Here is a 22,225-nt window from a genome sequence, read left to right on the forward strand (position 1 = left end):
CCAAAAAGTATCCACTGCACTGGAAATAAAATGACTGAATGTTATATTGTTCACACTGAGTGGTGGGAAGACAAGAAATATTTATTTTCATAATACTTTTCTGTATTTCCCCAAATATTGGAATAAACATATATGTATTGCTTTTATAATTGGCAAATAAACAACAAATAAATATTACTTAAAAAATATTTCAGGTAGAGAAAAAAAATTTCTAGTGTGGAAGAGTGGTTAAGGAAAGAAGTTGTCCTTGCCATAATTTTAAACAACTATAACTCTATCATGATCAGGTTCTAAAAGTGACAGAACACTAACCTTGCTTGGCCATCATCTCTTTTTGCACCATGCAGGAACTCTTTCTGAACCAGATGGTCATCAGCAATAGAAGAAGGACTTTCCTTCTCTCCTGCCAACAAAGGCTGCGCAGCACTACAGCTGCTGTTCTCCTCCGAAGAGGAGGAGGAGCTGTGCGATCGCAGGGGCACCTGAAGGCTGAGGTGCTGAGCTTTTCTCTCGACTTCTATTCCCACTGACTTGCCTTCCCATTCTTTCCTTTTCATGCCATTCACATTACCTGGGGAAAAAAAAAAGATTCAAAATGAACATAAAAATATCAAAAGCAAGTTATAAAAAATAGGACAACTTAGTTTTTAATCTTTTTTTAAGTACAAGTATCTAACTTCACACATAGGTGTGGATCCAGAGTCTATGGATAGTGAATTTTTTTCATTCTTTTTTTTCTTAACCTTTCATTTGAAAATTTTCAACACTTAGAAAATTTTCAAGAATAGTATATTTACCCATTAAAATTCTGCCTCATTTAACCCTTTTTATAATATAATATACACAATACTTTCTGAAACATCTGAGAGTAAGCTCTAGACACTGTAGTCTTTTTTACCCTAGGAGTAACACATAACCACTGAACAGTCATCAACTTTAACAAATTTAATACTGATGCAATACTTGAATCTACTGTGCGCTTTCTAATTTTCCCAACTGACCTATTAATGTCCTTTAAAGCACTTTTGCTCCCTTCAGTACAGGATCCAATCTAGGATTATATATGACTATATTTAGTTGTCCTATCTTCTAAACATTTCCTAAGACTTATTTCATCTTTTATTACATATTTTTTTAAGAATACAGCATCTTCCCCCACCCTTATTTTAAAGAATGTTCTTCATTTTCATTTATCTGTGTTTTCCTCATGACTGCATTCTAGTAAACCATTCCTGTTTGTAACTGTGTAAGCAATACTGTCCTCCTCAAGGTATCACAATAGGAGGCAAACAAGGCATGGATTTTAAAGAACAGTAGTTCTCAAATCCGTTTACATTCAAAACAACTGTCTGTGCTCTAAAAAACAAAACAAACAAAAAAACATGACCCACTGAATCAGAATATTTGGGAGTGGAGGTTGCAACCTTTTCTAATTATCCAAGAATTACATATATTTTTTATTTGCTTATTGAATTCTACCACCACCACCACACACAAATGTAAGTTCAATGATGTAGGGATTGTGCCAGTTTTCATTCACTGATGTATTTCCAGCATCTAGAGCAATGCCTGACACACAGAAAGCATTCTGGGTTTTTTGTTTTTAAACAAATATTGTATAGCCAGATTGAAGATACACTGTTTCAGAGTTTTACAGGAACATTGTGATGTGTTACATAAATCGGGGGGTGGGATAAATAAAAGAGGTGTTCTATAGCTACGTAGATCCAAAAAAATAACCTCTGACCAACTCCCCCCATTCCCACCCCCAGACATCTGTGTTATCCAAGCAAGAGCACAAGGGAACCTGCCATCAGGAGAAAACATCTCCCTGAACAGAACGTAGTTCTTGATTTAAGAGGTAAGAAGACTTAAGGACCTACAATATAAGTAATATTATTTGCCTTTATTACCACAAAAATAAGAATTAGAACAGCAAAAGTCAAAAGTAAAATGGGTTTTCTACATTTTTAAGTGATAGGAATTAGTGCTCACTGACTTTCCAAGGAGATGCTCGTTCTACCAATATGCCTTCCCTGACTCTGACACTGCACACATCTATACCTCACTACCAGCAGACTTGACAGTCAGAAGGGCAGATACACGGGGGTTAATTCTGATCCTTCCTGGACAAGAAACTTAAGACAATTTAGCAATTACAATTCACTGCTGAGAGAATCATCAGGAGGTATAGACACTCCTTATTCTACATTATAAGAATTATAATGAGCTTTACTCTCCTTAGTGTTAGAAGGGGAATTTACTATTCCCCCACCAATCTCCATATCTTTTCCATTATGTGCAAATCTCCTATAAATTTTCTCTCTTGAGTTTACAATGGTTAAATTTTGAATTGCAGACCAGAAAATCAAGCAAAGTCTTTAAAATCAGTGCCAGCCATAGAACAGCAGAAAGAATACCAAAGTAGCTGTGATGGCCTGATTCTCAGTTTCTGCTTGGCCCTCCTTGGCTGATGAGTTTGTGCAAAGCACTCTCAGTAATGAGACTCTGTCTCCTCCTATACAACAGGGTTACTATCTACCTCACATAGTGGCTGTGTGGTTTAAATGAGAAAATGTCTGTGAAAGCCTTTAAAACTCAACATTATTCAAATGTGAGAAAATATATAAGAAGGCAGCTAAATTAAATTTTATCATTCTTATTTAAATGCAAAAATGTTGGTATTTGCTAATTAATTATTTAAGACAATCTGCTGCTATTCTCACAAAATATCCTTAAAATAACACATTCATCGTTGAAAAAATCATTCAAATGGGAACTAGACAAATGCAGTCTAGTTTTTTTCTCTAAGAGTTCTTTATATATGGAAACTCAATCTGATTAACTCTTAAAGCTAAAACTATTTCTCTTCTATCTTTCTTTTCCTACCAACAGAAGGCAAAGTTAACGTTTTCAAACTGATCAAAGAAGACTATGAATTATCAAGACTTTTCTATATTTCATTTCTTTACAGCATGGCAACTTAAGCAGTAAATAATACCCTTAATTGTAGGAACAAAAAACTAAGAACCTAACGGAAAACCTGTTTTTCAAATCTTTAGAGGAACGCCACTACACAAACCTAAATCAAACACATTTAAAGCTTCCATTCACTGCTTATATCAAGCTAATGTATTTACAAAGTTATCTTAGAGGTTTTAAGGGAGGACCAGATTTATGTTGTGACATGTTCAATTTCAATTACAATGAAAAGAACGATGGTAAAAGAAGTTGGTAACGGGGTATAGAAGTATAAATACTATTGATAAGTCTGCCTGCAAAAGTCAATTAATAAATCAACTCTTACCTTAAAGAACAGCTATTTCTAAGTATATGTAGAAGCTAGGTTATAGGAAAATAATGATACATTAGGAAATATTTAGAATAGTCTTGGCTAGGAAAATCAACCATGTCACGATACAAGATCTGAATACTAGGCCTATTTTGCCTCGTGGAACTAAGGAACTCACTGGTTTTATCTGGCTTTGGTTAAGTCACCTGCAAAACAAGGGTGGATTACATTGAATCCCATCCATAAGATGCTTAAAAAATTAACTGAGTTGAACAAAGTTACAATGAACTTCTCTCAGAACGGTGCAGGGAAGAAGGTTATAAAAGAGTAGCACACGTGACAACACATTTTCTTACCATCTATAATTTTGGGAATTTCCTTAGTAATAATCCATTCTCCAGGCTGTAGCAGGGACTGTCCATAATACATATCAGACTCTGCACTCGTACTTGAAAATGCAGAGCTACTGGAAGGCGTCAACTCTTCAAGTTTGAAGAAATCTAGACCTGTCACTGTGCCACCAAAGAATCTGCAGCCACCAAGACAGCCACACTTATTCCTACACCTCTTATTCTTCAGGGCATCGTCTGGCCATAAAAACCACAATCTGAACAGAACCCAAAACAAACAAAAAACAACAAAAACTCATTAAGAAATGGAAGATTTTTTGGCAGATGAGTTAAATATAAGCTGGTGGTTAATATTTGTCCAAGACAAAGTTAACACAAAAGCAAAGGTTTATTTCTATATTTTAATCACTTGGACTTTCTTAAAAAATAAGTCTCACCAGAATAAGTGAGACAGAAATAAGCAGGAACAATAATATTAAAGATATAGTATACATAAAATGCAAAACAAAGAGTTAAAAGAAGCAAACATAAAAATCATATATTTATACCCAATTTTAAAAAGTAGTAAATAGTCTCAAAAGTACTAAAATTTGAAAATATTCATTTACAAAATAAACAAAACTATTTGTATAATTATGTTTAATAGATAACTCACTACCTTTAGCATCCCAGGGCAGATTTCAATGGCAAACTTAATATACCAAAATATTATAAATATGGGGCAAATAAGATATTATTTATCAATGAAACCAAAATAATGTACTATTTTATATTTTAGAGAAAACTGTAAATAGGCCTGGGAAGGGCCTGATCATGTAAATTTCTAACAATCCCCAGGAGATGCCAATGCTAGTGTCTGGGGACTACACTTTGGGAAACAAATCTAATGAAACGAATGGTGTGGGGCGGGGGGCAGTGCTTTTCCAATAATATCAGGAAAGAATATACATTTCCCCTCAAACTCCTGAGCTATGCACAAAGGTGCCCTGCTGAAGATGCGTGATTTGCTCTGAAGGCAGTGGCAGTCCACCGCGGGCCCTAGGCATGCCAGCATGTTCTGACTGGGTAGGCAAGGCACTGACCACTGTCTAAAGAGGGCTCTCCTCAGGTTGTGTTTACAGCAAGCAACCTGAAGGGACAAGGTAATGTTCCACGCCAGAAAACAGCAGACTTCCACTTACTATAAAACTGTTAGATTCCTTAAGCTCAGTGCTCTTCTCCTGTAAAGCCACCGGCTGTGTGTGCTCACATTCATTACTAGCCCCTCGCATCACCCCCATGGGATTTAGGGACAGGTTTCCCAGATTTAGCAAATAAAAATACAAATAGAATTAACGTTGTCCTATGCAATATCTGGGACATACTAATATTTAAACATTACTGCCTGTTTATCTGAAATTCAAACTTAACTAGGCATCCTGTAGTTCATCCAGCCATACTTAAGAGGCATGGGGAACTAAAATAAATGCATATGAAACTTTTGCTGGGAGCAATAAATCAAGTCCCCTATCCCTGGTCCACAAGCCTTGCATCCTCAGCCAGTGTCTACTAACCTGTGGCAGGCTAACTGGTTAGTTTGTAAGTAGGATGAAATCCAGAGTCTTCATAATTATTGACAAATCAAAGCAATGAAACCAACCTAAACGATTCACATGAAGCAACCTGAGTCATCCGGAACCAGCTTCTTTAGATTCACTAACATTTTGCTTCACCACCTAAGCTAAGCAGACAGTGGATTTTTGTTCATGCTAACTAGCTTCCTGAGCAATAACCAACAAAGAAACCCAAGTTTTTTTTAAACAACATTCACTGGAGCTTTCACACTCAGATTTATACACTGTCTAATCTTCTTAAATTAATATAGATGACTGATGTAAACTCAATCAAAAATCTCAACAAAATTTCTTCCAACCCGAAGAACAGTTCTAAAGTTCTTTTGGAAAAAGAAATGTATGAAAACAAATATTTTCATATATGAAAATTTTATGAAATATTTTGTGGAGAAATAAAAATGGACTAGGTGTAATTTTTTTCCTCTGTAGATATTTGTAGAAAAAGTTTACCTACATTCACACATATACAAGCAAGACTGATTATTGCTTTATGTGAAGGAAAAAAAAGAAAAAAATGGAAAACAGGCACCATCTGATTTCTAGCAAAAGAAGCATTTTCTAAAAGTCATTTGATCATAAAAATTAAATCCTGTACATAAGAATTAAAAAGTCAAAAAATTAAGCAAATTAAAAAATATTATTTACAGGAATCACAAAATGGATAATTTACAAAGAGCTCTTAAAAATTGATGAGAATATGAAGAGTGCAATAGACGTATGCACACAGAACATAAATGTGGTAGTTAGGTTCAGGTGTCAACTTGGCCAGGTGAAGGTGCCTAGTTCTGTTGCTGTGGGCATGAGTCAATGGTATGTGAACCTCATCTGTTGCTCATTACGTCTGCAGTCGGCTAGGAGGCGTGCCTGCTGCAATGAATGATGTTTGACTTAATTGGCTGGTGCTTAAATGAGAGAGCTCAACATAGCACAGCCCAAGCAGCTCAGCATACCTCATCTCAGCACTTGCAGCTCAGCCCAGGACTTTGCAGATGCAGAAAGGAATTACCCTGAGGAAAGATGTTGGAACCCAGAGGCCTGGAGAGAAGGCCAGCAGAGATCACCCCGAGCCTTCCCACATACGAAAAGAACTTCAGTTGAAAATTAGCTGCCTTTCCTCTGAAGAACTAACGAAATAAATCCCCTTTTATTAAAAGCCAATCTGTCTCTGCTGTGTTGCATTCTAGCAGCTAGCAAACTAGAATAAACAATCAACAAATGTGATAAAATCAAAACAGCTAATAAATACATGAAAAAAATGACAATCTCAGAAATAAATGCAAAATAAAACAGAGACACCAGCTACAATAAAAACACTTAGAGGACAGCAAAGGTTCAGTGAGACAGGGATCCATCTAAAAAGTCATTGGGAATAATAACTGAAATAATCTTTCTGAGAAGTAATCAGGAAATACATTTCAAAATTCTTAATTTCTACCCCTCTAGGAAACTAAGTAATCAGAAAGTGTGGAAAATGACATTATGTGCACAAAGATGTTCCTCTTACTATTGTTTATAATGACAAATTTAGAAATAATTTAAATATTTAATATAAGAACAATCATTAAGTAAAGCAAGGTGTATCTTTTTGGTGGAGTATTATCACTGTTTAAAGAGTTCTTTATAAAATTCTTAATCATGTAGGCAGATATTTAGGATATGAGTTCAATGCAAACATGCAGAACTAAAAAATGTAAATACAGGATATCTCAAGAATAAGAAAAACATTAAAATACTGGAAATTAATATGACAAAAACTGTGGTAGGGGTATAATAATCATTTCCCCTTTTTTCTTGATAGTTTCTTGCATTTTTAGAATAAGCATGTATTAACCTTATAATGAGAGGTAGTGATGGAAAAGTCATTACAATCCTTTTAAAAGGAAGTGACTCAGGAAGAAGCTCTGGAAACTTTTTCTTTTTTTTTTAATATGGCAGGCACCAGGAATCGAACCTGGGTCTCCAGTATGCCAGGTGAGAACTCTGTCTGGCAACTTTTAAAGGCAGACAAAATCACTTCTTAAGGACCAGTGGAAAAGGTCTATGTTCTCTACGTCTTCCTACAGTTTTGAAGGCTCACAAACGGGGGAGTTTTACAGAGTGCACTTGAGCTTAGAAATGCAGCAACCATACCACTACCAGAGAGGAGATAAACAAAGCATTTATTTAAATATCAGGTCCTTACACGTTCCATTGAGGTGCAGCAGCACAATCCTACTAGACCTTTACTTCAAATGTTCTCATTCCATTCCTACCAGTACAGTTTCCTCTAAAATCACCTAGTATTTTTCATCTTAACCAGACACTATTGCCATTTTCAAATTTTTCACTTACCTCTTAGTTCTGGCATCATGAGTTTCTAGGAAATATCTTTGTGCTTCATGTTTAGAATGATGATCAGCTGCTAATGCAATATCAACAGTAATAAGCCCTAAATTGGCAGACCCAGCTTCAAGCCAATAGGCCCTCCGCAGCGCTGCAGGCTGAAGTCCAACTCTGCAATTATTTAATTGCTCAATGTACTGTCTCACTTGAAAATCTTGAATTGCAGCACTTATTCCTTCCCCAACCGACTGATTGTGAAGATTACAGTTTGCAACCCGAATTGCACCCATCTAAAATTGAATGAAGTAATTGAAACAAAACTGTAAGTTCTGTATTTTTATAAACAGCTTAGAATAAACTACAGAATAAATGGTCCATTTCAAAGAGGATGGCACGCAGAGAAAGGAAAAAACAGGGAAAAGAAAAAGAACAGGAAACTAAAAGGAAAGAAAACAAGTGGAAAGGATAAGTTAAAATAAAAAGTGAAAATGGGGGAAACAAAAGATAAACGTAACAGAATAATTAAACATTCAATAAGAAATAAGAGGATAAAAGGAAAAGTTTATGGTTTATATTCCTGCCATAAAGCAATGTTATAACATTTTAGTTCGAGTAAAAAGGTGGTCAAAAAAAGTATGCCTGAAAAAAAATATTAATGGAAGACAATATGGATAGGTAAAAAATTTTAAGCTATCTCCTAAACTGCTGTGGTATTCTCAGATGGCAAACTATAAATATGTGTATATTTCAAGAAACAGAGTTTTGATTTAATAAAAAGGAGAAAGAACTACAGTAGTCAAAAAAAGACAAATGTTTACCTTTATATTTGTAGCACAGCCATGCTCCACAATATAAATATCAGCTCCATCTACTGCCAAACGAGTCATAGTGTATTTCAAATCATCTGAAGTTGGACAAGGCCCAGGAATACAGCTCAACTAAAATGATAAAGGAGTGTAAATTTAATTAATTGTGACCCATTTTTTAGATACTTAAGTCTCCTTATTTAAATAAGCACACAAACAAAAAAAACCAAAATCCTGGTTGTATGTAGATTTTATTTACAAAAATTTACAAAATTTTATTCACATAAATTTTATTCACAAAAAAATTGCATATTTTTATAATAGCAAATAATATCACTAGCAATTAGAAAACTAGTCACAAGTAACCATGTAACTACTTTAATTCAAAAGGGGCAAGCAGCAGGGATACTTAATAGAATAAGTACATAATTTGCCACTGAAACCGTAAAAAGAAAATACTTCAGGTAGTAAATAACAATGTCACAGCTTTAGAAAAGTTGTATAGGACTTTAAAGTCAATGCTCTATATTCATACATTTTCTCCATGCAAAAATACATCTAAACAATATAATATGAAGTGGAAAAAAAAAACAGATTAAATGGTTGCCTGGAGTAGGGGACTCACTACAAAAGGACACAGGAATTTTCAAAAGTAATAGAAATGTTCTAAATCTTCACTCACGGTGACGGTTACAGACGTATATACAGTATTTGTAAAAACTCAAACAGTACATTTACAAAAAGGGTACATTTATTGTATTAAGTTATGCCCCAATAAAGTTGATTTAAAAAATATAAGGGAAGGGAGGCACCTAAAGGTATGTGTGAATTATTGATAAGCAACCAACTGCCTGGGGCCCAGCAATGCATTGGTAACAAAAAAAAAAATGTATCACCAGTTAGAGCTGTTTCCCTATTGTTCTAGTAGCTAGCTGCCGGAATGCCACACACCAGAGACGGATTGGCTTTTAATAAAAGGGGATTTATTTCATTAGTTCTTCAGAGGAAAGGCAGCTAACTTTCATCTGAGGTTCTTTCGAATGTGGGAAGGCACAGGGTGGTCTCTGCTGGTCTTCTCTCCAGGCCTCTGGGTTCCAACAACTCTCCCTGGGGTGATTTCTTTCTGCATCTGCAAAGGCCTGGGCTGAGATGCAAGTGCTGAGATGAGGTGTGCTGAGCTGCTTGGGCTGTGCTACATTGAGTCTCTCATTTAAGCACCAGCCAATTAAATGAAACATCATTCATTGCAGCAGGCACGTCTCCTAGCTAACTGTAGATATAATAGCAACAGATGAGGTTCACATATCATTGGCTCATGTCCACAGCAACAGAACTAGGCACCTTCACCTGGCCAAGCTGACAACTAACTCTAACTACCACATCCATTGTCACTAAATAAGCGTATATTTCAGGATTTTTTGCTAAAAATTTCAAGCAAGATGAATTACTTTCAATGTACAATAATATAGTGGGGTAAGCAAATACTGTTTGTAAGGCAAAAGAAGAAATTATAAAAACAGGATGACAAAGAAGTTAGAAAAAAATCCTAAAATGTTAACAATCATTAGATTTCTGAGTTACAGAATTAGGATAAGCTATTTTTCTTTTTTTGAAACTATGATGTTTTCTAGGTGTTCTAAAATAAACATATTTCCAAAAGCGGGGGGGGGGATGCCCCCACCCACCAATTTATAAAAAGAAAGTAGTTGTTACAAAATAATAGTCCATATTTTACTGTCATTGTATATGGTCTTAGGGTTTAGCATCTGCTTTTTATGACCCTTGTGAAGGTACTATAAGGAAGGTACCTGTGTAATGTAATGTAGTGCAACACAGTGGAAAGAGCATAAGATGTGGAGTCAGGAAACTTGCCAAACACCAAAAATTTGGGAGTTATGTTATAGGCTAATAGGCATGTTCCAAAAGGATCTGCAACCATGTCATGTAAGAAATTTAACCTTCCCTTGCTTCAAATTCCAACTCTTCTACATAAATACATAGTCATGTCCCAAAGAATTAAGTATAATAATGCAATAAGACATGAGTGTTAGTACAAATGTAAAAGGTAAGATACTAACTTTTTATATCCCCATTTACTTGGGAATATGTATATATTTTCATACTTATTTCATATCTTAAGACATGACTAAATAACTAGGTAAGAATTTGCAAAATAAATCTTATTAAAGAAAAAAATGAACTGCAGTGTTTTCTTCTTGGTTATATACATTTATTTAAAGCTAATATCCCAATCTTTCATTTTTAAAAATCCACACATTTAGAGAACTGCTAACATATTTGATGTTTATGATACTGATAAAATATTTGTTAACTTACCTTGGATTCACAGAATCGACGATCAATTCCATGCTGACATATTACTACTGATTTTGGTCTTTCTAGTTCATATTCTCGACATACCACATGAAAAACAAACGTCTGTCCCCACTCCAAGAGACATGTCAGCTACAAAGAAGCAGTGACAGGATGACAACATTGCTAACATTTCAAACAAGGGTTCAGAATTTAAAATTTTTTAAGAATATTAACACAGCCTAAAAGAACCCAAAAGCTCTCTTAATACCTGATGCTCCCTCCACCTACTTGTTCTTTGCTAATATCATGATTTCTAACTTGACATTATTTATAAGCTTGTTACTTTTCACTTATGAAAGATAAAATGTATTGCCAAAATGAAAAATTCATTTTGATTGAACTTTTCCACTTTAGCATAAAGCAAATATATTTCTTCAAGTTTTTGTCTTTCCTCTTATATGACTAATTGGAATCATCTCTGCAGAAAAGCATCTAAAATTCTCTAACTAATAATAAACCAAGCTTTGATGTGAAATTTTTACATACAGTATCTGGTTATCATATTAAGGAACAATTTTAGAAAAACAGGTATTTTGAAGATTAAAGTATTTCTGTCTATGTAAATAGAAGCTTGATTAAGCATATATCATTCTTTTTTGCTGTTGCATACCTCAACTTTTTATGTTTCATATTCAATCTGTAACATTTTTATCAAAACTGAGCATATGCATTTCTACCACCTTACAAATTTTTTTTTTTTTTTACATGGGCAGGCACCAGGAATCGAACCCAGGTCCTCTGGCATGGCAGGCAAGCATTCTTGCCTGCTGAGCCACCGTGACCCACCCACAATTTTTCTGAAATGCCACAATACACATTCACATTATCATAAATACAAGATTCAACAGGCGAAATGTCATGGTAATTGGCTATTCAAATAAATTTCAATGGCCTATTTTTAGAAGGAAATAGTCCTCAAGGCTTCTGAGTCTTCTGATGATAAAGTGTAGAATGTAGAGAGGGAGAGTTTATCCAGGAGGTCCACACCCAGCACCTCTTCACCAGACTTCTTACCAGTAAATTCATTTTTCTCTCTTTTTAAATCGATAGCAACATCACAAATAGCAAGTACAAACGATGTCATTATCTTGCTATGGGGCCTGACAAGTAAAGAGTGTTCTACATAAGGGCTCCTTTCAAGTCTTACTTAAGAAAAGCAAACAAAACAACAAAGCAAAGTTCTTAGAAAATTATTCCAAATACTGGTAAAACATTTTCCCCACTGTGGAAAGGCAATTAATATACTTTGAGTGCTACACTAACTTGGTTTCCAGAACAGTTCTCATCCTGAATTTTCCACTAAGAAAATCGTGAAAGTATTATGTAGAACTATGTATCATTGTAGCTATTAATCACATGAAGCTCAGAGAAGTGAAACTTGCCTACTTCCACTGCTAACAAACTTCTGAACAGAATGGCTTCTATCCAAAAAAGGTGGGAGAGGGTGTTATCTGGCCATCAGAAAGCCTTTAGTTGAGATGCATTTATAATAGTCACATAAGCTACTGTTGGGGATGTGGGTGAGGAAAGCAAAAAGAAAATACATCATGAAATAATACTATGACAACCATACCTGTGGTGCTGTAATCTTGGCTGTAAAGCTTCCAGCCTGCACATCAATCAGCCATGCATATTCTAAGGAATCACTTCCCAAAGGAAGCCCTTCTGCTGAGAACATAGCATGTGCTCTCAGCTGCAGACCTGACAAACTGATGTGACCTTCTCTGAGTACCTCATCAACAGGGGGTCGCTGCTAAAAGCAATAATATTGAGACTGTAAGAAGTACAAGAAAATTACATTATAATTTCCAGTTGCTTCTCTGCCCCAGCTTTCCCTTCAGAGATGAACAGAAAAACCATGCTTTCTGGAAAACAGACTTCAGAATCCATAAGCTCCTAATACAACTTTGGACCTATAAAAGTAGTCTGAATTAAGCTTCTTTAGTGACAACATCTATAAGTCCAACTATTAAGCAAAATATGCAAGTATGAAGATTTCCTCCAACTGGTGGAAAGCACCTATGAATGAAAAGAAATGAGTACTCTGACTAACAGCGAATGTAATGTAACCTTCCTTTCTGTAGGAAGGTTATGAACCACAAGTTTAAAATATTAAAAAGAAGAAATCACAGGGAAAAAGGACAACTACTTAGATCATAAAATAGAGAACTGAGGGGGGAAAGCCAACTTCCACAAAGATTTTGAGGACTCCATACACATACAAGGGATAAACAGTTTTATCTTACAGAAAATAATTGCAAAAGAACTATATAATTATAAAAGCAGTATACTATTTCAAAGAGAAAATTTCTAAGACTTATTCAGAGAGATAAAGGATATGTCCTAAAATAGGGTGTTCATGGGATACCAGTTCTTCCAAACATTGTTTAGAAAACCAAGCCACGTAAGTCTGGAAACCCCCTGCCACCAGTCACCAAGTTCTGCTGACTTGACCTCCAATCTCTATCAAATGCAATGACTTCCTCCATCTCTGCTGCTAATCATCCTGGTCCAAATAATATTACCTCTTGTCAGGACTTTTGCAGTATTTTCTAATTGGCCTCTCAGCATTCACTTTTATATCTCTCTGCTCCATATTCTACAAATGCCCACAGAGATCTTTTTAAAATGTAAATCTGATCATGTCACTTCTCTATTTAAAATCTAAATGCCCTTAGAACACATACACATTTAAAGTCCTTAAGTTCACTAGCTCCCATTAATCACTTCAGCCACATCTCTTGCCCTACCCGTTCCCTCTTGGTTTCAGCTGTAACACACTTTTCTTGGTTTCTCAAACACATCCTGCCTCCTCCCAGAGCTCAACCTCAGAGCATCCCTTCAAGACGTGCTCTTCAAGAAAGCACTTACTTCTCCTGGAACAGCTAACTCTGCCACATCCCTCAGGTCTCAGGCAATACTTCGCCAGAGAAGACTTACCTGCCAAAAGACCACTAATACTACAAAAACAGTTCATACCCCTCCTTGTAGCACTTTGCACAACCGAAATTATCTAATTTTAATTTCCCCAATAGTTATCTTCTCCCCCAGCTTCATTAGAGCAAGGACCACCTCTTCTGTCTTGTTCACCATGTTTTCCACTGCTCCTAAATGAGTGACTACATGGAGTAGATGCTGCTGGTCGACTGATTATACAGACTTCTTCACAACAAACACTCTCAGAGCCTTCAATGCAGTAATACACATTGTGACATTCAACAGATATTTTCTCAACGTAATTTTACTTAACCTGCACAGGGCATCTCACAGTGTGAGCGCTAACCATCTAGGAAACAAAATATCCACCAATACTTCTACTACTACCTTGATATTTCTACTTCATGGACTCCCCTTATTCCCAATAAATCATACCGTATACTTCAGTCTCTCTAGAGCTTACCATATATAGATAGCAAGGGTTAATATGAACCCTCGTACTTGAGTTCAATAAAATGTTTGTTTTTTTTAACTATCTGGTAAAACCTTTTAAACATGCAGTGGATAAAAAAAAAGCTGAAGTGCCAGCCAATACTCACAACAAACCAGATACTCATCTAAGATTCTCAGAACTCACCCTTAAGAAGAAATGTGCCCTTTTCCCTTTATTTTCACAACAGACTGAAAAAAGGGAGATGGGCTTCCCTCACATATACCTTTCTTCCAGAAAAAAAAATAACCTATTCCAATGGCCCAATAATTATAGAGAGGAGGATAAAAGTTATTAAGGTTCTACAGCACATTAAAATAGAAGTGCTACACAAGTGAGATGTTTGTGGTGATAGAATAATTCTGTATCCTACTTGCAGTTGCAATTACAAGAACCTACACCTGCTAAAATGACAGAGAACTATACATACACATTACACCAATGTCAATTTCCTGGTTTTGATATTGTACTATAATGACATAAAATGTAACTATTGGGGGAAACTGGAGGAAGGGTACAAGAGACAGCTTTGCACTGTTTGTAACTTACTGTGAATTTATATTTCAAAACAAAAAGTTTAAAAAAGGAAACCTATGACAAAAACAATGTCGAGCAAATATTAAGTATCACGTTTTAGTTATCTTTGGCTATGTCAAATATATACATAAAAAATAAAAAGAATTAGGAAAAATAAAATCATGAAGAAAAAGAAGGAATGCTATTTTAAATAAGATGGTCAAGTGCTACTTAAGATACTTCAGTGAACATCCATTGATGATTTTTGGCCTCAGATTCATTTTTCTGAATATAATTTAATTTAGGCTTGCAATCAATTTATTTTTCTAAAGCATACAACTTGACTAGAAGTAGGGAACTTGACTAAAGTAATGGAAAAGGTCAAGCCATTTGGTCATTAAAAAAATAAAATGATACTCTACCGAGACATGGTATACCCGTTTGATACGTATTACTGGTTCCTTTCCAAAGGAACACCAGAGAGATCTTGAAGGAATTAACAAATTATCTTGTAAGTACGTCAGACGAATAAGAATAAATCACCGACCATGTAGATACTCATATTTCAAAGATCTATGGTACTGGTTATTATTAATAATGTTTTGATTTTTCAGCAGCAACTCCCAACATTTTATACTATTAGCTTTTCCTTTCTATAAATGTAGTTATATATTTACAGAAATTATGAAGTATTTATCTCCATTTCTAAAACCAGAGGATATAAGGATATAATCGTTTGGGATCAATACATAGGGAGCTACAGAAAGAAAAAAAAAACAAGACCAAGATTCATGAAATACAGTTCATTATCAAATCCATACTACCTGTGTGTCTATTTGTATCCCTTATATATACAGACGTATGTATCAGTTTTATAACTTAATACAGTTAAACTATAAATCTCTCAAGAGCTATCTAGTGAGTATTCCACTCACAAAGGTCAACACCTCATTTTGATGTGTTAATAAATTAATATTAATAAAATATTAATAAAATTGTCTCTATTATAGCTCACTTTCACATTACCTGATAGTTATCATTGACAAACACGTTTAGAGGTGAAAGAACAAGTTGCAACATGGTTTCCCTAAATCCTTTTTTCATTTCAAAACACAGTCTTTCCAAGAAAGCTGTAGGGCACTCAGGACCATCAGTAGTTCCATGCTAAAAGTCAAACAAAATACCATAATTAAGATACAGAAAAAGTGGAGACCAAGGAAGTACAGGAAAATAAAAGTTACATTTATCAGGTTTATCAGAGTTTGATTTAAAAAAGAAAATAAAAAATGAAATTTACTAATAAAAATAACTACTCGTAACCCAATAAGGGCTGCAAAAATATTCTGTGCCTCAATACAGATATCAGATGCACTAATAAAGGAAGTGACTTCTCTGTTGAGCTACCCTGCACACACGACAAAGAGCCAATATACAGCACAACGCTCTACAGCCACCCTTGCCCTAGCTGGCGTGACTCCAAAGCCCCCGGATCCTTGGGAAAATATCATCTTATTCCAGGTCAGCTCCAACAGGTCCAAGAGACATCCTGGGAGCGGACCAGCGCGCCGGGCTGGGTTCTCCTCCGAGGTCGGGTCTGGAACTAGATGTTGATACAGACCCACCATCAGGACCCAACCTCTTCCAAGGTCTGCACATAAAGGTTAAGAAAATATGAACTCCTACAATATCCACCAGGCTAACTATAAAGCCAGCAACTCAAAGTCATGACAAAATATTCTAAACTTACAAAGAACAGCAATATGTAGACACTTACAACAGGAAGACACCCATGAACTTTGTACAGATTAACAAGTACAGTAATAACCCAGGGACGCAAGGTAAGTGGATGAATTGATTTGGCTGAAGTCTCATTCTCCTTTTTGTCACCCTCCATTCCCACAGCAGTCCACCCAGAGCTGGATGATGTGGACAGTGACAGAACAGGACTCGAAATAATCTCTTCAAAGTCCATATACATGTCATCTTCTCCAAAGTAATTTTCCTATAATAAGAAAAACAAACTGCTTTCAAGAGATATATAACAATATATTTTCACCTAAGAGCTCTTAGTCTCTAAACTAAGCATCTCCTTAACCTATTTATTGCATTTTGAAAAAAGCATTATGTCTACATAATGTTACAGAAGTTACAGAAGTTTATAATAAAGCTTCATGATATCAGTACCCAAGTATAACAAAAACTCATAATCTTGGACCTAGCAGGGAACTCTGAAGATCTGCACAGCTCAGTGGCTTTATAATCTGTGCTTCTCAGAATTCTATGGCAATACACACTCATCCTTTTGGGGAAGCAGACCACTCTACTGAAAATCGATTTGACTAAATTCAATTAGCCAAATACACCAATACAATTCATGTTTCAGAGAATAATTAACAGGAATGTTTTAACCGCTTTAATAAGAATATTCAATTTTATTAACAGTAAAACTATCACACTGAGATAAAAGTACAAGTTATCAAAACTTCCTTTCATATAGTTCATTTTGTTTCTTATGTTGAAGCATTTTAACAATTAGTATTCTGATTTCTTTTGGATATTTTAAAATTAAATTTAAATTTAGTTTTAATTGAAATTATTTCTTCCCATTGAATCTGAACTTAAATTTTGTCTATTTGATCTATCAGGAGTAATAAAAAGTTATTAAAATATTCCTATTAACAATGTTAACTATATCTGTTAAATATTACAACCAATTCAGTATTTTGGTAAATACAAACTGATTTTCTGCCTAGGGTTCTGAACACCAGACCAATCAATATTTCATCGTAGACAAAATACATTGAAGTTTAGGTCGGGACTTAAAGTCATACAGTTAATTAGTGGCAGAACTAAGATTAAAATCCCAAACCCATGGACAAATAGGACTAGTGCTTTTTCCTCTACTTCCACTGTCATCTACCAACTTCACTGAAAGCTGTTTAAAACCTTGGTAATTAACTTTTTAATACAACCCTGAAGTATGGACAAGTTCAAACATACATGTACATAGAAATTAGGTTATATCCTAAATTTCAACATTAAATTTTAAAAATAAAAATAAATGTCTAATTGATTTCAATCAACATTAAAATCTAAAGGTATTCAGAGCCATGATTCTCCCTTAGATCATTTAAGAAGCCTTTTCAAAATACAAAGGTTCATATCAGACTTGGAGACTGGTTCACTAGTAGGATTGCACTGCAATGCAAACCTCCTTGAAACTGATCTAAAGGGCGGGCCATGGTGGCTCAGCAGGCAGACTTCTCGCCTGCTGGGCCGGAAACCCGGGTTCGATACCCAGTGCCTGCCCATGCACACACACACACAAAAACTGATCTAAGGAATGAGTGTGCACTGTATGTGTTTATCAGCTATCAAAATGCTAATACTGATAACAAATCATTACAAATAATTTGTATTTATTTTAGTTAATTTTTAATAATCCTAGCCTTCAAAACTCTTATTTATAAAAAATGTCCTTGTCTTATAACATTTTCAAATTAATTTTTTATGTTACACAAGATCTCTTCAGATTATTACGATTAAAAGAAAAAAGATTCTCTTGGGTCTAATGTTCAATCTGCTACTAAACCAATGTCTACTTGATTATCTGAAGCAGAAATAACTCATTCCAAATTCTTTAGGGAACAATGAATGCCCAATATAGCAAAGGACATTCGCTAATATTTTTAAACGTGTCAATGACTATGATCGTAAGGAGTTATAAAAGGCTGAGTCTCTACATTTTTATCTATGAAATAATATCAACTAAATGTACTTCTAAAATAAAAGCTCCTTTAAAAAGCTAGTCTAATGTTAAATGTTTAATACCAGGTGCTGGATTCAAATCGGTTGGGGTTTTTTCTACTCCAATATGTAAATCTCATCTAGAGGGGTTATTACTTAAGGATTCACTAAAAACAACAACAAAGGGTTGACTAAAGTATAAGACCAGTGGTAATAAATTAGGACAAACTTTGAAGGACTTTTAAGATTACTGAATATACAAAAATATTTACAAGCACAAATAAGACTTTCATTTGCATTTTGCTTTAGGTGGCGCCCAAAATTAAACTATCTTTAAAATCAACTCCACACACCCTTGGAAAAAAGTCAGTGGTTTTTAAACTGGGAAAATGGGAAGCCACTTCAGACAGGCCTCACTAACAATGTACCTTTTCCCTGACCAACCCTGATCATCTTTGTACCTTTCCAGAACTAATTAATCCTGTTGCAGGACTATCACAGGACTCCTTGCTAGCTATGTATTCAATATTCAAACCTGCCGTTATGAAATTGCAAAAGGAAGTAGGAACCAACAAAATAAGACAAACATCTGACCAATAACTCTACTATTCATGATGTTAATGATTTGATAACCAGGCTCTGACTATCAGATATAATGAACATTCAACAGGACCATGAAAATCAAAAGCAAGCTGAGTGTGCAAAATCCCGACAACATGCAAAACTTAATGAAGTTGATGAAAATGATGTTGGAGAATGGTTCAAACCACAGGTAAAACTATCAGTGATACATTCGGATCTGGAAGAGTTAGCATAGTCAGCAATAAAGAAGAATAAATCGATAAAAATGACAACCTGCCAGGGACTTTTTAAAAGCAGGATTTTAATATCAAAAGAGTAAGATATTCTAGAAGATTGACAAAGTTCTCAAATATTTTTCTAAAAACAAGCTCTCTTCATAATCATGCTACAGAAGTCAACTTAAAAGGCTGTGATACTGTGCAATCATACAATTTCAGTGGAAAAATTACACCAAAATGAATCAACACTGATTTGGCCTTTATTCTAAGAATTGTGCATATCTATTCATAACCTAAATGTGGTATACTCTGAGAAAAATTTATTTTCATATATTTGCTTCAATTTTTTTATTTGCTTCAGTTTTAAAAATAAAATTTCAAACAATTATTTTGCTCATTACTGACCATGAAATGTCTGTTTTTAAAAGATTCATTTGAATTAGACTTTTCTTGGTACTAATTATCTTCGATAACAAGTTCCCTTGTATTTCAATTATGGTATTTACTATGATATATAAAAATTTATCCATATAAAGACAGTTCGATGGTTCCTTAGGAAACTAAATATTGAGCAACACTACTACTTGGTATATAACCACAAGAGCTGAAAGCAACAACACAAACAGATATTTGCACACTGATGTTCATAGCAGCATAGAAGAGCTGAAAGCAACAACACAAACAGGCATTTGCACACTGATGTTCATAGCAGCATTATTCACAATTACCAGGAGATGGGAACAATCCAAATGCCCATCAGCAGATGCGTGGATTAACAAAATGTGGTATATACATACGAAGGAATACTATGCAGCAGTAAGACGAAATGATGTCCTGAAGCATATGACAAGATGGATGAGCCTTGAGGAAATAATGCTGAGTGAAATAAGCCAGACAAAAAGGATAGATACTGTATGATTCCACTTTTATGACCATGGTAAAGGTAAAATCAGAGGCTTATAATACAGAATATAGGGGACTTAGAGACACACAGAAGCTAGAGACAGGTGACTGGTTAGCTAATGAGACTGAACTCCAACGTAAGGGAATAGACAGATGTGAAGGCGGTTCTCTACTGGATCTGTAAGTGGTACTGAAGATGCACAAGATTGTAAAGGGTTGTATAGACCTACGCGTTCTACTGATTCATACTAGAAATTAAATTAGCTCTTACAAGAACTACTTCAGTAACTCCCTCCTGACCAAAAGGGTTGGAAAAGAAGTGTAACTAATAAAGTATCAGTGGCAGAGAGAGTTCAAATAGAGTCGAGAGGCTACTTTGGAGGTTGCTCTTACTCAAGCTTCAGGTAGACCTTGCTACATAACATAACTGGCCAACCCCCAACCAGGACCATTCCAGCCAATCCTAAAGAACACCTAGGGCAATATATAAGATTCCACAAGGATTCCATGCACTAGTGTAACTTTCCAGAAACCTACAACCACCAGATATGTCCTTGGACAAGATTAAATCCTGAAACCTAGAGGGCCCAGCCTCTCCAGACATTAGATAGTTCCATCTTCCTATTCCATATTATCGATAGACCCTTTCAACATGAAAAGGTTAGAATGGCCATAGCCCAAACACCCCTAAAGAAAGGGATAGAAAGATCAAAGGTGGTGGTGGAGTTATACAGAAAAGAGAGGATTTAACAAATGAATATGATTGCTGAATCATTAAATTGAAATCTCTTTTAGTCTCAAGTATCTTAGAGCAGCTAGAAGTAAAAACCTAAAATTGTGGAATTGTAACCCATGTCAAACTCTGAAATATGTTCTACAACTAATTTGGATGCTGTACTTTAAAATTTATTGCTTTTTTGTATATATGTTATTTTTCATGAAAAAGAAAAAACGTCAATTGTGATGATTAAAAAATACATATTTCTTCTAGCCTCCTATATTCTGGAGCAGCTAGAAGAAAAAACTGAGATGACGGTATGGTAGCCCATGACTAACTCTGGGATACTTCCTGTAACTACTTGTTGAAGAGTGCTTTGAAAATTACTGTTTTTTTGTTTCTTTGCTTTGTATATATGTTGTATGATACAATAAAAAGTAAAAAAAAAAAAAAAAAAGATGTGTCCATATATTTGTCTCTCTCTCTCTCTAGCTAATATACATTGAGAATAAATGCTGTATCATCTCTATATCTAGAATCATTCCTGGAACACAGTAAAAGCTCAATAAAATGCTGCATTAAAGAGTATACTATCTATAATGAAGAATTTTTTAATTGAGTCTATCAACCCAAGTCCAGTCAGTACATATAATAATATTTTCAACAATTTAAATCACTGAACTGGCTATTTCAAATGGTCTCAATGTTTAATTTTATTTTAAAGGCTTTGCCTATATTCAAAAATAGAGAAGTTCTCTTTAAAATCATACCTTTATACATAGAAAGGCATTTAACAGAGGTCCGTAGAGAGTTATGTGAGAACCTGGGGAAAGTTCCATCTCCACATGGAGTCTGTCAGGCGCAAGTTCTGAGGGCTCTACGGGTGGGCGTGAGGCAGCAGAAGGAGAAGAAATAACTCTGTCTGAGAGTTTCGGGGACGGCCTTAGTACAGACAGCATTGTTTCCTCCATTTCTGACACTGGAATAAATTAAAGAAAAAAGAAGATTAATGTCATGGGGACAGGGGAAAAAGCAATTCTTAGGAGTACTTCAAGGAAATATTCATAAAAAATTATACTTTCCAAATACGAAGGGAACTAACTTTGGTACAATACCTACAGTATATAAATAAAGCAGATCTAAAAGACTATTAATTAAGAAAGAAATTAGGAACTGAATTAATTGAAATAGGTAAAGAAATATGTAAATCAGATTGCACAAATCAAGAAAAGTTCCTGATAACACAGGTAAAAAACATTCTCATTAAGTACCCACAACATAAATTTGATTCACAATTAGGCCTAGAATATATTTGGACATTAAACTACAAAGTAATTTTCAAACAAATAGCTATT

The 22,225-nt window shown here is 35.0% G+C and overlaps 1 protein-coding gene across 9 annotated transcripts in view; it reads right to left on the reverse strand.

Moving 5' to 3' along the window:
* Window positions 1-22,225, reverse strand: part of BLTP1 (bridge-like lipid transfer protein family member 1) — a 235,966-nt gene that overhangs the window by 135,863 nt on the left and 77,878 nt on the right. For 8 of the 9 annotated variants that reach the window (XM_077140145.1, XM_077140153.1, XM_077140154.1 and 5 more), the window contains exons 19-27: window positions 21,641-21,849; window positions 16,477-16,704; window positions 15,729-15,866; window positions 12,333-12,512; window positions 10,721-10,849; window positions 8,396-8,515; window positions 7,587-7,867; window positions 3,649-3,899; window positions 313-571 (exon numbers count right to left, since the gene is read on the reverse strand). In XM_077140145.1, the coding sequence (XP_076996260.1) occupies window positions 313-571; window positions 3,649-3,899; window positions 7,587-7,867; window positions 8,396-8,515; window positions 10,721-10,849; window positions 12,333-12,512; window positions 15,729-15,866; window positions 16,477-16,704; window positions 21,641-21,849 (1,795 nt within the window). The remainder of the gene's footprint in view (window positions 1-312; window positions 572-3,648; window positions 3,900-7,586; window positions 7,868-8,395; window positions 8,516-10,720; window positions 10,850-12,332; window positions 12,513-15,728; window positions 15,867-16,476; window positions 16,705-21,640; window positions 21,850-22,225) is intronic. The other variant, XM_077140146.1, reaches the window with a different exon arrangement.

The sequence above is a fragment of the Tamandua tetradactyla genome, chromosome 22, assembly GCF_023851605.1.
Source record: "Tamandua tetradactyla isolate mTamTet1 chromosome 22, mTamTet1.pri, whole genome shotgun sequence".
Taxonomy (NCBI): Eukaryota; Metazoa; Chordata; class Mammalia; order Pilosa; family Myrmecophagidae; genus Tamandua; species Tamandua tetradactyla.